Source organism: Aquarana catesbeiana, linkage group LG03 (assembly GCF_042186555.1).
Source record: "Aquarana catesbeiana isolate 2022-GZ linkage group LG03, ASM4218655v1, whole genome shotgun sequence".
NCBI classification, from domain to species: Eukaryota; Metazoa; Chordata; class Amphibia; order Anura; family Ranidae; genus Aquarana; species Aquarana catesbeiana.
Genome location: NC_133326.1, coordinates 222,930,769 through 222,944,264, shown reverse-complemented (window position 1 = coordinate 222,944,264; position 13,496 = coordinate 222,930,769). Strand labels below are relative to the sequence as shown.

At 44.1% G+C, this 13,496-nt stretch overlaps 1 protein-coding gene across 3 annotated transcripts in view; it reads right to left on the bottom strand.

Annotated features, from left to right (window-relative positions):
* The window catches only part of TSPAN12 (tetraspanin 12), a 315,531-nt gene that overhangs the window by 120,881 nt on the left and 181,154 nt on the right, over positions 1-13,496 (bottom strand). For all 3 annotated transcript variants that reach the window (XM_073619812.1, XM_073619814.1, XM_073619815.1), the window contains one exon: positions 12,489-12,596. In XM_073619812.1, the coding sequence (XP_073475913.1) occupies positions 12,489-12,596 (108 nt within the window). The remainder of the gene's footprint in view (positions 1-12,488; positions 12,597-13,496) is intronic.

The following is a 13,496-nucleotide window of genomic DNA, read 5'->3' as shown; positions in this document are numbered from 1 at the left end:
GATCTGGCCAAGGTTACAAAAAAATTTCTGCTGCACTTAAGGTTCCTAAGAGCACAGTGGTCTCCATAATCCTTAAATGGAAGATGTTTGGGATGACCAGAACCCTTCCTAGAGCTGGTCGTCCGGCCAAACTGAGCTATTAGGGGGGAGAAGAGCCTTGGTGAGAGAGGTAAAGAAGAACCCAAAGATCACTGTGGCTGAGCTCCAGAGATGCAGTTGGGAGATGGGAGAAAGTTGTAGAAAGTCAACCATCACTGCAGCCCTCCACCAATCTTAGCGATTCGCTGAGGAAGTCCACACGGACAATACGCGTGCGAGGGGCTCTGTGATGTCAGTACAGCCACTCATCTGGTTCATTTTATGCTGTATACTCCTGCACTGGGAAACAGTGCTTGCTTTGTGAGTAATATTTTTCTTATTTAATAAATTTTATACCTTTTCATATGGAGAGCACTATGTCCTGTTATTTTTGTTTTTAACATGATATATATCAACTGATGAGACTGAATTTGGGATACTGCCTGTGGACCCCTATCTCCATAATCTACCCTGTGGAAGGGAATGCATGAGTGACCTTGCTGTTAACGCAGAAGGTCCACTCAATAAGGTGAGCAGCCTAGACCCTTGGTGGAGGTTCACATTGGTGGTGATACAACGAATACAATCTTATCCTATCACTGCACCCTTTCCTTGCCAACTGAGGGATCCTCCTTCTGCAAGTGGGCAGCTTTTGATCTCCTCGGACTAAGACATACTTTTTGGGACTTTGCCTCATGCGTTTTATTTATGTACGTTTAATATGTACATTTTATGTGTATACATCTGACCTGTATTGAGCGCTGCATTGCTATATTTTGTGTATGTTACCATCCAACCTGACAGAACTAGAGAGGATCTGCAAGGAGGAATGGCAGAGGATCTCCAAATCCAGGTGTGAAAAACTTGTTGCATCTTTCCCAAAAAGACTCATGGCTGTATTTGATCAAAAGGGTGCTTCTACTAAATACTGAGCAAAGGGTCTGAATACTTAGGACCATGTGATATTTCAGTTTTTCTTTTTTAATAAATCTGCAAAAATGTCAACAATTCTGTGTTTTTCTGTCAATATGGAGTGCTGTGTGTACATTAACCACTTCAGCCCCGGAAGGTTTTACCCCCTTCCTGACCAGAGCACTTTTTACAATTCGGCACTGCGTCGCTTTAACTGCTAATTGCGCGGTCATGCAATGCTGTACCCAAACGAAATTTGCGTCCTTTTCTTCCCACAAATAGAGCTTTCTTTTGATAGTATTTGATCACCTCTGCCGTTTTTATTTTTTGCGCTATACACGGAAAAAGACTGAAAATTTTGAAAAAAAATGATATTTTCTACTTTTTGTTCTAAAAAAAATCCAATAAACTCAATTTTAGTCATACATTTAGGCCAAAATGTATTCGGCCACATGTCTTTGGTAAAAAAAATGTCAATAAGTGTATATTTATTGGTTTGCGCAAAAGTTATAGCGTCTACAAACTAGGGTACATTTTCTGGAATTTACACAGCCTTTAATTTATGACTGCCTATGTCGTTTCTTGAGGTGCTAAAATGGCAGGGCAGTACAAAACCCCCACAAATGACCCCATTTTGGAAAGTAGACACCCCAAGGAATTTGCTGAGAGGCATGTTGAGCCCATTGAATATTCATTTTTTTTGTCCCAAGTGATTGAATAATGACAAAAAGAAAAAAAAAAATTACAAAAAGTTGTCACTAAATGATATATTGCTCACACAGGCCATGGGCATATGTGGAATTGCACCCCAAAATACATTTAGCTGCTTCTCCTGAGTATGGGGATACCACATGTGTGGGACTTTTTGGGAGCCTAACCGCGTACGGGGCCCCGAAAACCAATCACTGCCTTCAGGATTTCTAAGGGCGTACATTTTTGATTTTACTCCTCACTACCTATCACAGTTTTGAAGGCCATAAAATGCCCAGATGACATAAAACCCCCCCAAATGACCCCATTTTGGAAAGTAGACATCCCAAGCTATTTGCTTTGAGGCATGTTGAGTCCATGGAATGTTTTATATTTTGACACAAGTTGCGGGAAAGTGACAAATTTTTTTTTTTTTTTTTTGCACAAAGTTGTCACTAAATGATATATTGCTCACACAGGTCATGGGCATATGTGGAATTGCACCCCAAAATACATTTAGCTGCTTCTCCTGAGTATGGGGATACCACATGTGTGGGACTTTTTGGGAGCCTAGCCGCGTACGGGACCCCGAAAACCAATCACTGCCTTCAGGATTTCTAAGGGCGTACATTTTTGATTTTACTCCTCACTGCCTATCACAGTTTCGGAGGCCATGGAATGCCCAGGTGGCACAAACCCCCCCCAAATGACCCCATTTTGGAAAGTAGACACCCCAAGCTATTTGCTGAGAGGCATGGTGAGTATTTTGCAGCTCTCATTTGTTTTTGAAAATAAAGAAAGACGAGAAAAAAAAATTTTTTTTTTCTTTTTTCAATTTTCAAAACTTTGTGACAAAAAGTGAGGTCTGCAAAATACTCACTATACCTCTCATCAAATAGCTTGGGGTGTCTACTTTCCAAAATGGGGTCATTTGGGGGTTTTTTTTGCCACCTGGGCATTCCATGGCCTCCGAAACTGTGATAGGCAGTGAAGAGTGAAATCAAAAATTTACGGCCTTAGAAAGCCTGAAGGCGGTGCTTGGTTTTCGGGGTCCCGTACGCGGCTAGGCTCCCAAAAAGTCTCACACATGTGGTATCCCCATACTCAGGAGAAGCAGCAGAATGTATTTTGGGGTGTAATTTCACATATTCCCATGGCATGTTTGAGCAATATATCATTTAGTGACAACTTTGCGCAAAAAAAAAAAAAAAAAAATAAAAAATTGTCTCTTTCCCGCAACTTGTGTCACAATATAAAATATTCCATGGACTCGACATGCCTCTCAGCAAATAGCTTGGGGTGTCTACTTTCCAAAATGGGGTCATTTGGGGGGGTTTTGAACTGTCCTGGCATTTTATGCACAACATCTAGAAGCTTATGTCACACATCACCCACTCTTCTAACCACTTGAAGACAAAGCCCTTTCTGACACTTATTGTTTACATAAAAAAATAATTTTTTTTTGCAAGAAAATTACTTTGAACCCCCAAACATTATATATTTTTTTTAAAGCAAATGCCCTACAGATTAAAATGGTGGGTGTTTCATTTTTTTTTTTCACACAGTATTTGCGCAGCGATTTTTCAAACGCATTTTTTGGGGAAAAAACACACTTTTTTACATTTTAATGCACTAAAACACACTATATTGCCCAAATGTTTGATGAAATAAAAAAGATGATCTTAGGCCGAGTACATGGATACCAAACATGACATGCTTTAAAATTGCGCACAAACGTGCAGTGGCGACAAACTAAATACATTTTTAAAAGCCTTTAAAAGCCTTTACAGGTTACCACTTTAGATTTACAGAGGAGGTCTACTGCTAAACTTACTGCCCTCGATCTGACCTTCGCGGCGATACCTCACATGCATGGTGCAATTGCTGTTTACATTTGACGCCAGACCGACGCTTGCGTTCGCCTTAGCGCGAGAGCAGGGGGGACAGGGGTGCTTTTTTTTTTTTTTTTTTTTTTTCTTTATTATTATTATTTTTTTATCTTATTTTTAAACTGTTCCTTTCATTTTTTTTTTTTTTTAATCATTTTTATTGTTATCTCAGGGAATGTAAATATCCCCTATCATAGCAATAGGTAGTGACAGGTACTCTTTTTTGCAAAAATTGGGGTCTATTAGACCCTAAATTTCTCCTCTGCCCTCAAAGCATCTGACCACACCAAGATCGGTGTGATAAAATGCTTTCCCAATTTCCCAATGGCGCTGTTTACATCCGGCGAAATCTAAGTCATAAAATGCTCGTAGCTTCCGGTTTCTTAGGCCATAGAGATGTTTGGAGCCACTCTGGTCTCTGATCAGCTCTATGGTCAGCTGGCTGAATCACCGGCTGCATTTTCAGGTTCCCTGTTGAGACAGGAGAGCCAGAGAAAAACACGGAAGACGTTGGGGGGGAGGGGCATTCCCTCCCACTGCTTGTAAAAGCAGTCTAGAGGCTAATTAGCCGCTAGGATTGCTTTTACATGAAAGCCGACCGCTGGCTGAAAAGAATGATACCAAGATGATACCTAAACCTGCAGGCATCATTCTGGTATAACCACTCAAAGTCGTGAATGGCGTACCTGAAGACAAAAAAATGGTTAACAATAAAGCACAGTAAACGGTAAGGTATAAAAAATTGCATACCTGAAAAGTAAACATGTTAAAACATAATAACAATAAAACATTGCAGAATAGAATACAGTAAAAAAGAGCAGAACAATAGAGAGAGAATAGAGAGAGAGAGAACAATAAAACGACAACTTTTTTTTTTTATTTTATATTTTTGTATGTGTTTTTTTTTTTTTTTTTTTTACACTTTTTTTTGTAACTAACTTTTATAACTGTAACCGGTTCCAGGTTCGGGTCTCTCAAAATGCGATGGCATCTTGGGAGACCCTGTGAAAGTGTGCCTAGTCTGTGCAATGCTGTACCCTGCGCTAATACTCAACTAGTGCATGGTAGCGTTCAAAACATTCACCAATGCAAAGACCAGGATTGTCAGGACAGGAGGGACAATAATAGAGGGTGTCACGCCTATATCCGCGCTTGCTGCAGACACGACATCTTTTTTGGGGGTTCGTTGGGTAGGGGTACTCGGGAGGACATAAAGAAAATGCCTCTCATGCAGCCGACTGCATTTGGTTGGGGATGTGAATGGGGGAAGTACGGGTGCTGCAGAAGCGGTGGGTTCCCAATTAGGATTGGCGAATGCAGCAGGAAGGGCATTATGGGCACGACGGGCCTGTGTTTGTCTTTTTGGTGGCAGCGGGACACTACTTGTGCTTGCCACCTCACCAGCTTGAACTGCACTTATGGGACTCGCCACGTCACCAAGTGTTACTGCAGTGCTGGTTTGACTACGACCGGGGTGTACTAGGCCGCTGGTGCTTGGCACTTCACCAAAACGCTACCAAAAAAACTGTTAGCGATCGCAAGGATCAGGCCTGACTCTGCGAACGCTGCAGTTATGCGTTTAGTGTTTTGTAAGTGTCAGTGATCGATCGATACTGCACTTGGGTGGGCTGGGCTGGGCCGGGCGGAGGGGCAAAACGCAGGTGCTAGCAGGTATCTGGGCTGATTCCACTAACACTGCGTTTGTGGGAACCCTAAACTGCTGGGGACGCTAGTATAGATCTGATCGGATCAGATATTGATCCGTTCAGATACTATACCACTAAGGGAGGTGTACGGTGCGTGCGTGGGTGTTAGCGGTACTGGCGCTAACCTGACGCTGCCTGGGGCTGGTGCTTGCCAGTTCACCAAAACGCTACCAAAAAAACTGTTAGCGATCGCAGGAATCAGGCCTGACTCTGCAAACGCTGCAGTTATGCGTTTAGTGTTTTGTAAGTGTCAGTGATCGATCGATACTGCACTTGGGTGGGCTGGGCTGGGCCGGGCGGAGGGGCAAAACGCAGGTGCTAGCAGGTATCTGGGCTGATCCCGCTAACACTGCGTTTTTGGGAACCCTAAACTGCTGGGGACCCTAGTATAGATCTGATTGGATCAGATATTGATCCGTACAGATACTATACCACTAAGGGAGGCGTATGCTGCGTGCGTGGGTGTTAGCGGTACTGGCGCTAATCTGACGCTGCCTGGGGCGACGCATATCACCGCCGGGCGATCAGGGGGCTAAACCTTTATTCGGTAATAAACGGCGGGTGCCCTGACACTATAAAAAATAAACGAACTAACCAGCGTCACCCGTAACGGTTATACGGTGATCAGTGGTGAAAGGGTTAACTAGGGGGCAATCAAGGGGTTAAAACATTTATTAGATAGTATACGGGGGTCCCTGTCGCTATAAAACGCTGACGGCGAACCTAAATATTTACGTCCCTAACTAGCGTCACCAGCGACACTAATACAGCGATCAGAAAAATGATCGCTTAGTGACACTGGTGACAGGGGGTGATCAAGGGGTTAAAACTTTATTAGGGGGGGTTAGGGGGGTATCCTAGACCTAAAGGGGGGTAATACTCACTGCCCTAACACTGTAACTGTCACAAACTGACACTATGCAGTAATCAGAAAAAAAAAAAAAAATACTGCTTGGTGTCAGTTTGTGACAGGGGGGGGGGTGATTGGGGGGGGATCGGGGGGCGATCGGGGGTGTAAAGTATGCCTGGCATGTTCTACTGTGTGTGTTTGTGTTGTGTGCACTTACATGTCTTCTCTCCTCGGCGCTGGACGGAAACTGCCAGACCGAGGAGAGATGACATCACATCCTCTGCCTGTGTGAAACTACACACAGGCAGAGGAGGATTCCCATTGGCTGGGAGCGATCGCGAGGGGGGGGCCACGATCGGATGGTCTCCCCCTCGCCTCCCGACGCTCCCAGTCAGATGCCGACCGCCGCTGGCACCGGGGGGGGGTCCGATCGGACCCCCCGCCCGCGGGAGGCAGATCACGTACAGGTACGTGATTCTGCCTGCCCGTGCCATTCTGCCGACGTATATATACGTTAGGCGGTCGGCAAGTGGTTAATGAGGAAAAAAATGAGCTTAAATGATTTTAGCAAATGGCTGCAATATAACAAAGAGTGAAAAGTTTAAGAGGGTCTGAATACTTTTCGTCCCCACTGTATATATATATACATATATGTTAAAAAACATGCATTATAATGCATTTTATTTGATATCAAATAAAATGCATTATAATGCATGTTTTTTTAACGATAAGGTTTTATAAAAAAGAAGAAACAACAGGTACATTATGATTTATTTCAGCGTGTTACACTAAAGCTGACAAATCAATGAAGAAGCAGGAAATGCTTAAATTAACAGGAAATCTGTGAAACAATGGATTTCTTTAACACCATGACAAGGCCAGCAGAATGATAGACACAGTATAGTTTTTTGTTTCCGGTATTTGGGCATATATTTGCATTTTGACATCTTTCCCTTGTGCACTTCCTTGCCTAAAACAGTGGAGATGTAAACTATAAAATGCACTGTCTTTGGAAAGCTCTAGGCAGTACATGAGTGATTCTTGGCAATTTTTCATAGCTTTTATAATACACTGCTAAGTGCAATACCTAGATAGTGTATAATTCCAAAACACACTCATATTCAATAAGGCAGGGGATGAAGCAAACTAATGTCCCTAAGAAATGGAAAAAAAAACAGGGATTTTTAAGAGAATTGCATATTGCAGCTTTTCCTGGTTTAATGGGATATGATCCCATTACAATCCCATAGCTCCCAACTTCCTGATATGAGAAAGAGGTATGCCTTCTAAAACAATGTATTTAGGTAGTGGACACACCCCTGCCATGCCCCCAGATTATTAAAGCTGAGCCCCGGGTAAAAAAAAAAAAAAAAACATTCAGTGAGGCTGCACTGCAAGGGTTAATTGCTTGTTTTTAACCCCCCAAATTGCAGAGCTTTTTAAATTCCCCTATTTTTCCGTCCACCTTACACTTGACAAAGGAGCACGCATGCCCAGTGTGAGCTTCGCGTATGCTCTGAAACGCGTTGTGGTTTTCTCATACTCCGGTGACGTCACATGCCAGCAAGCGGCTTCTCAGAGTGCAAAGATCTTCATCGAGTTCAGCTGGCCGGTTTCCTTGTAAGGGACCGTGGCTGCCCCGATCTAATAACCTGACTGCGGATCCACGCTATGGACGCTATGTACTGATCCAGGAGTAGGGATGAGCTTCGAGTTCGAGTTGAACTCATGTTCGACTCGAACATTGGCTGTTCGCAAGTTCACCGAACAGCGAACAATTTGGGGTGTTCGCGGCAAATTCGAATGCCGCGGAACACCCTTTAAAAGTCTATGGGAGAAATCAAAAGTGCTAATTTTAAAGGCTAATATGCAAGTTATTGTCATAAAAAGTGTTTGGGGACCTGGGTCCTGCCCCAGGGGACATGGATCAATGCAAAAAAAAGTTTTAAAAACGGCCGTTTTTTCAGGAGCAGTGATTTTAATAATACTTAAAGTCAATCAATAAAAGTGTAATATCCCTTTAAATTTCGTACCTGGGGGGTGTCTATAGTGTGCCTGTAAAGGGGCGCATGTTTCCTGTGTTTAGAACAGTCTGACAGCAAAATGACATTTTGAAGGAAAAAACTCATTTAAAACTACCCGCGGCTATTGCATTGCTGACAATACACATAGAAGTTCATTGATAAAAACGGCATGGGAATTCCCCAAAGGGGAACCCCGAACCAAAATTAAAAAAAAAAAATGACGTGGGGGTCCCCCTAAATTCCATACCAGGCCCTTCAGGTCTGGTATGGATATTAAGGGGAACCCCGGCCAAAATTTTTTAAAAAAAATGACGTGGGGTTCCCCCTAAATTCCATACCAGACCCTTCAGGTCTGGTATGGATTTTAAGGGGAACCCCGCGCCAAAAAAAAAAAAAAAAAACGGCGTGGGGTCCCCCCAAAAATCCATACCAGACCCTTATCCGAGCACGCAACCTGGCAGGCCGCAGGAAAAGAGGGGGGGACAAGAGTGCGGCCCCCCCTCCCTCCTGAACCGTACCAGGCCACATGCCCTCAACATTGGGAGGGTGCTTTGGGGTAGCCCCCCAAAACACCTTGTCCCCATGTTGATGAGGACAAGGGCCTCATCCCCACAACCCTGGCCGGTGGTTGTGGGGGTCTGCGGGCGGGGGGCTTATCGGAATCTGGAAGCCCCCTTTAACAAGGTGACCCCCAGATCCCGGCCCCCCCCCTGTGTGAAATGGTAAGGGGGTACATAAGTACCCCTACCATTTCACGAAAAAAGTGTCAAAAATGTTAAAAATGACAAGAGACAGTTTTTGTCAATTCCTTTATTTAAATGCTTCTTCTTTCTTCTATCTTCCTTCATCTTCTGGTTCTTCTGGCTCTTCTGGTTCTTCTGGTTCTTCCTCCGGCGTTCTCGTCCAGCATCTCCTCCGCGGCGTCTTCTGTCTTCTTCTCCTCGGGCCGCTCCGCACCCATGGCATGGGGGGGAGGCTCCCGCTCTTCTCTTCTTCTCTTCTTCTTTTCTTCTTTTCTTCTTTTCTTCTCTTCTTCTCTTCTTCTTCATTTTCTTCTCCGGGCCGCTCCGCAATCCATGCTGGCATGGAGGGAGGCTCCCGCTGTGTGACGGCGCTCCTCGTCTGACAGTTCTTAAATAACGGGGGGGCGGGGCCACCCGGTGACCCCGCCCCCCTCTGACGCACGGTGACTTGACGGGACTTCCCTGTGGCATTCCCCGTGACGTCACAGGGAAGTCCCGTCAAGTCACCGTGCGTCAGAGGGGGGCGGGGTCACCGGGTGGCCCCGCCCCCCCCCGTTATTTAAGAACTGTCAGACGAGGAGCGCCGTCACACAGCGGGAGCCTCCCTCCATGCCAGCATGGATTGCGGAGCGGCCCGGAGAAGAAAATGAAGAAGAAGAGAAGAAGAGAAGAAAAGAAGAAAAGAAGAAAAGAAGAAGAGCAGAAGAGAAGAGCGGGAGCCTCCCCCCCATGCCATGGGTGCGGAGCGGCCCGAGGAGAAGAAGACAGAAGACGCCGCGGAGGAGATGCTGGACGAGAACGCCGGAGGAAGAACCAGAAGAACCAGAAGAGCCAGAAGAACCAGAAGATGAAGGAAGATAGAAGAAAGAAGAAGCATTTAAATAAAGGAATTGTCAAAAACTGTCTCTTGTCATTTTTAACATTTTTGACACTTTTTTCGTGAAATGGTAGGGGTACTTATGTACCCCCTTACCATTTCACACAGGGGGGGGGCCGGGATCTGGGGGTCACCTTGTTAAAGGGGGCTTCCAGATTCCGATAAGCCCCCCGCCCGCAGACCCCCACAACCACCGGCCAGGGTTGTGGGGATGAGGCCCTTGTCCTCATCAACATGGGGACAAGGTGTTTTGGGGGGCTACCCCAAAGCACCCTCCCAATGTTGAGGGCATGTGGCCTGGTACGGTTCAGGAGGGAGGGGGGGCCGCACTCTCGTCCCCCCCTCTTTTCCTGCGGCCTGCCAGGTTGCGTGCTCGGATAAGGGTCTGGTATGGATTTTTGGGGGGACCCCACGCCGTTTTTTTTTTTTTTTTTTGGCGCGGGGTTCCCCTTAAAATCCATACCAGACCTGAAGGGTCTGGTATGGAATTTAGGGGGAACCCCACGTCATTTTTTTTTTTTAATTTTGGCCGGGGTTCCCCTTAATATCCATACCAGACCTGAAGGGCCTGGTATGGAATTTAGGGGGACCCCCACGTCATTTTTTTTTTTTAATTTTGGTTCGGGGTTCCCCTTTGGGGAATTCCCATGCCGTTTTTATCAATGAACTTCTATGTGTATTGTCGGCAATGCAATAGCCGCGGGTAGTTTTAAATGAGTTTTTTCCTTCAAAATGTCATTTTGCTGTCAGACTGTTCTAAACACAGGAAACATGCGCCCCTTTACAGGCACACTATAGACACCCCCCAGGTACGAAATTTAAAGGGATATTACACTTTTATTGTTTGACTTTAAGCATTATTAAAATCACTGCTCCTGAAAAAACGGCCGTTTTTAAAACTTTTTTTTGCATTGATCCATGTCCCCTGGGGCAGGACCCAGGTCCCCAAACACTTTTTATGACAATAACTTGCATATAAGCCTTGAAAATTAGCACTTTTGATTATTCATGTTCGTGTCCCATAGACTTTAACGGTGTTCGCATGTTCGAACGAACTTTTTTCCTGTTCGCATGTTCTGGTGCGAACCGAACAGGGGGGTGTTCGGCTCATCCCTATCCAGGAGTCTTCCCTCCCCAAAGCTTGTCATCCCTTACCTCGATGTAAGTGTGGATTACATGTTATTAGTACCCATTAATTACCTGCACTCAGAGGCGCTTTTCTCTTGTGTTTTTCTCCTGTTTCTAACAATAGAGCTGACTTTGCTTACATGAAAAGCCTTGCCCTCAGCGCTGGTTACACTACAGAGATGCTATAGCTAGCCAAGCTATATAGACTATCTTGTCATGGACATTTTCTGATTTAATTTATTAGTATTACTATTATTATCACTAGCATCTTGTCTTTGTAGTTGTACTAATCTATATATATTCACCGCATTTTGTCTTTGTATTATCCCCAGCATCTTGTATTTTAATGTCCTGTGCGCTGACATATGTGTATACATTCTAATTGCTTGTTTTTGTCTAGTGGATTGGAGAACAGAGATATACGTACTTTATCCTTCGATCCTCGTCGCACGAGGTCCTTGAAGCTCCTGCATCCCTGTGCTCTAGCGGTCTTGAGCGGTTGACTCTTCCTGACATCAACAACCCCAAAGCAGGCTCCATAGACCTGCTCTGGACATGAGGATTCCAGAAACAGTCCACCACTGGATCATGGGGGAGCACCGCTTGCAGGTGCAGCGGAGATTCAGGTGAGTATGAGGCTTTCTCCTCTCCTCTGGTCTGGACAAAATGAGTGCTTAACCCCACAGCCCCACTGCAAGGGAAAACTTTCTTTAAAAGTTTTTTTTAAATTAGCAAACAAGATAAGAGGTGGCCACATGTAAACAATGGCACCGCTCAAATGATTCCGGTTTGTGGATGGCTGAGGTGAAAAGAGGGACAGAGGGATTTGGTTCCAAGTGAGGGGCAGTTCCTCAAAACGAGGGACACTTTGGGAGGTATGCAAACCCCATACATAAATGCCTAAAATATCTAAAATATCTAAAACATAAACATACAAATATTCTAGTGAAGAGAACTCTGCTAAGCTATTTGTACCAAAATTTTAATATGTAAATACTGTATTTGGCAAGTCTATATTTTAAGTTTAGTGCAGTTGGAAAAATGTAGAAAATGAGGGTCTCTCCTCAGCATGCCAAAGAATAAATCTATTCAGGGCAAAACACTGTAGAAAATACTATTAGTTGCTTTCTCATTCCAGATTGGCTATAATCTGCAATTGCAAGGTCTCTTTATTTTAAAACAGTATCCTGCATTACCATTAGGCAAGTGTTCCTCTTAAAAAATTAAGATTAGTATGTATCCATTTCTCTCTTATATCTGCATCTAGTTTAGAATTTGCATCATATTAAGTAAAAGAAACGAATAAATCAGAGCACATATTGATTTTTTTAAATTTATTAACAAGCAATATAGGTCTTTGCTAAGTACTCAAGATGTGTACTTTTTTGTAGCTACAATGTCTTGACACATGTCAGATAAAGCACAACATACACACAACTGTACCGTTAATTGGCAGATACGCAGGCGCAGAGACAATAAGCTCCTATGGGAGATCGCTACTCCCAGAGATAAGCAACTGCAGGAGAATGGTGATCATTAAGAAAAACAAAACAGGGAAAGGCACACAAACAATTAATGCTCTTCTACTTACCTCTCTTTGAAAAAAATTCCAAGCATTTGTCAACCACTGGTATCTCGGTAGGCCATAATTTGGCATCCGGGATTTCAAACTAACCATATCAGACCACTGAATTACTGCCTGAAATAAAATAATAATAATAACAATGACATTGCATCTCATTGAAATGTATATTGACATGGCATTATGTTTATGTATTCCTGTCTGGAGTGTGAATGGTAAATTAACCTTTAGATCTATACGCAAACATCAAACATTTTAGATGATTACAAATTAATATGAAGCCTATCGATGACAATTAGCCATTTTTTTTTTAAGTGATTAAGGAAGCATGAAGGAGAGACACTTCACTTTAATTCATTAAATATAAAACAGTGACAAAAGAACACATGATGCCTAAATCAAACAATACTAATCACACGTATGTCGGAATTCTAAATTCCCTCTATTTCACATAAAACAAATGGCTAGCTTCTCCCAATCTGTCATATCATCTTTCTTTACCTTTCCCCCAGACCTAAAAGGAGCATGAACACTTGAAGTGTAGGTTAAGGTCCACTGCAAGGGATAATTCTTTAGTTCTTTAGTTAGTTGGGCTTTAAAGAGGTTGTAAACCCTCATGGTTTTTCACCTTAATGTATTCAATGCATTAAGGTGAAAAACCTCCTGTGGTGCTGCAGCCCTCCCGAGCCCCCGTTTTACTTACCTGACTCCGATCCTTTGCTGGCCAGAAATGAGCACACTAGCTCTAGCTGGTGTCTTGTGTCCTGATTGGATAGATTGGCTTCCGCTGCTGTCAATCAAATCTAATGACGTGGCGCCAGGGAGCAGGGCCAAGTCCTGCATTCTTGTGTGAATGGACACAGATGTGGGACTTGGGAGCGCGCCCGCATGGGTGTCCACCAAGGAAAGCTCTTCTCCAATGTGGACACTCGATGCAGGGAGGAGCCAGGAGCGCCGCTGAGGGACCCCAGGAGAGGAGGTTCTGGGCCACTTTGTGCAAAACGAACTGCACTGTGG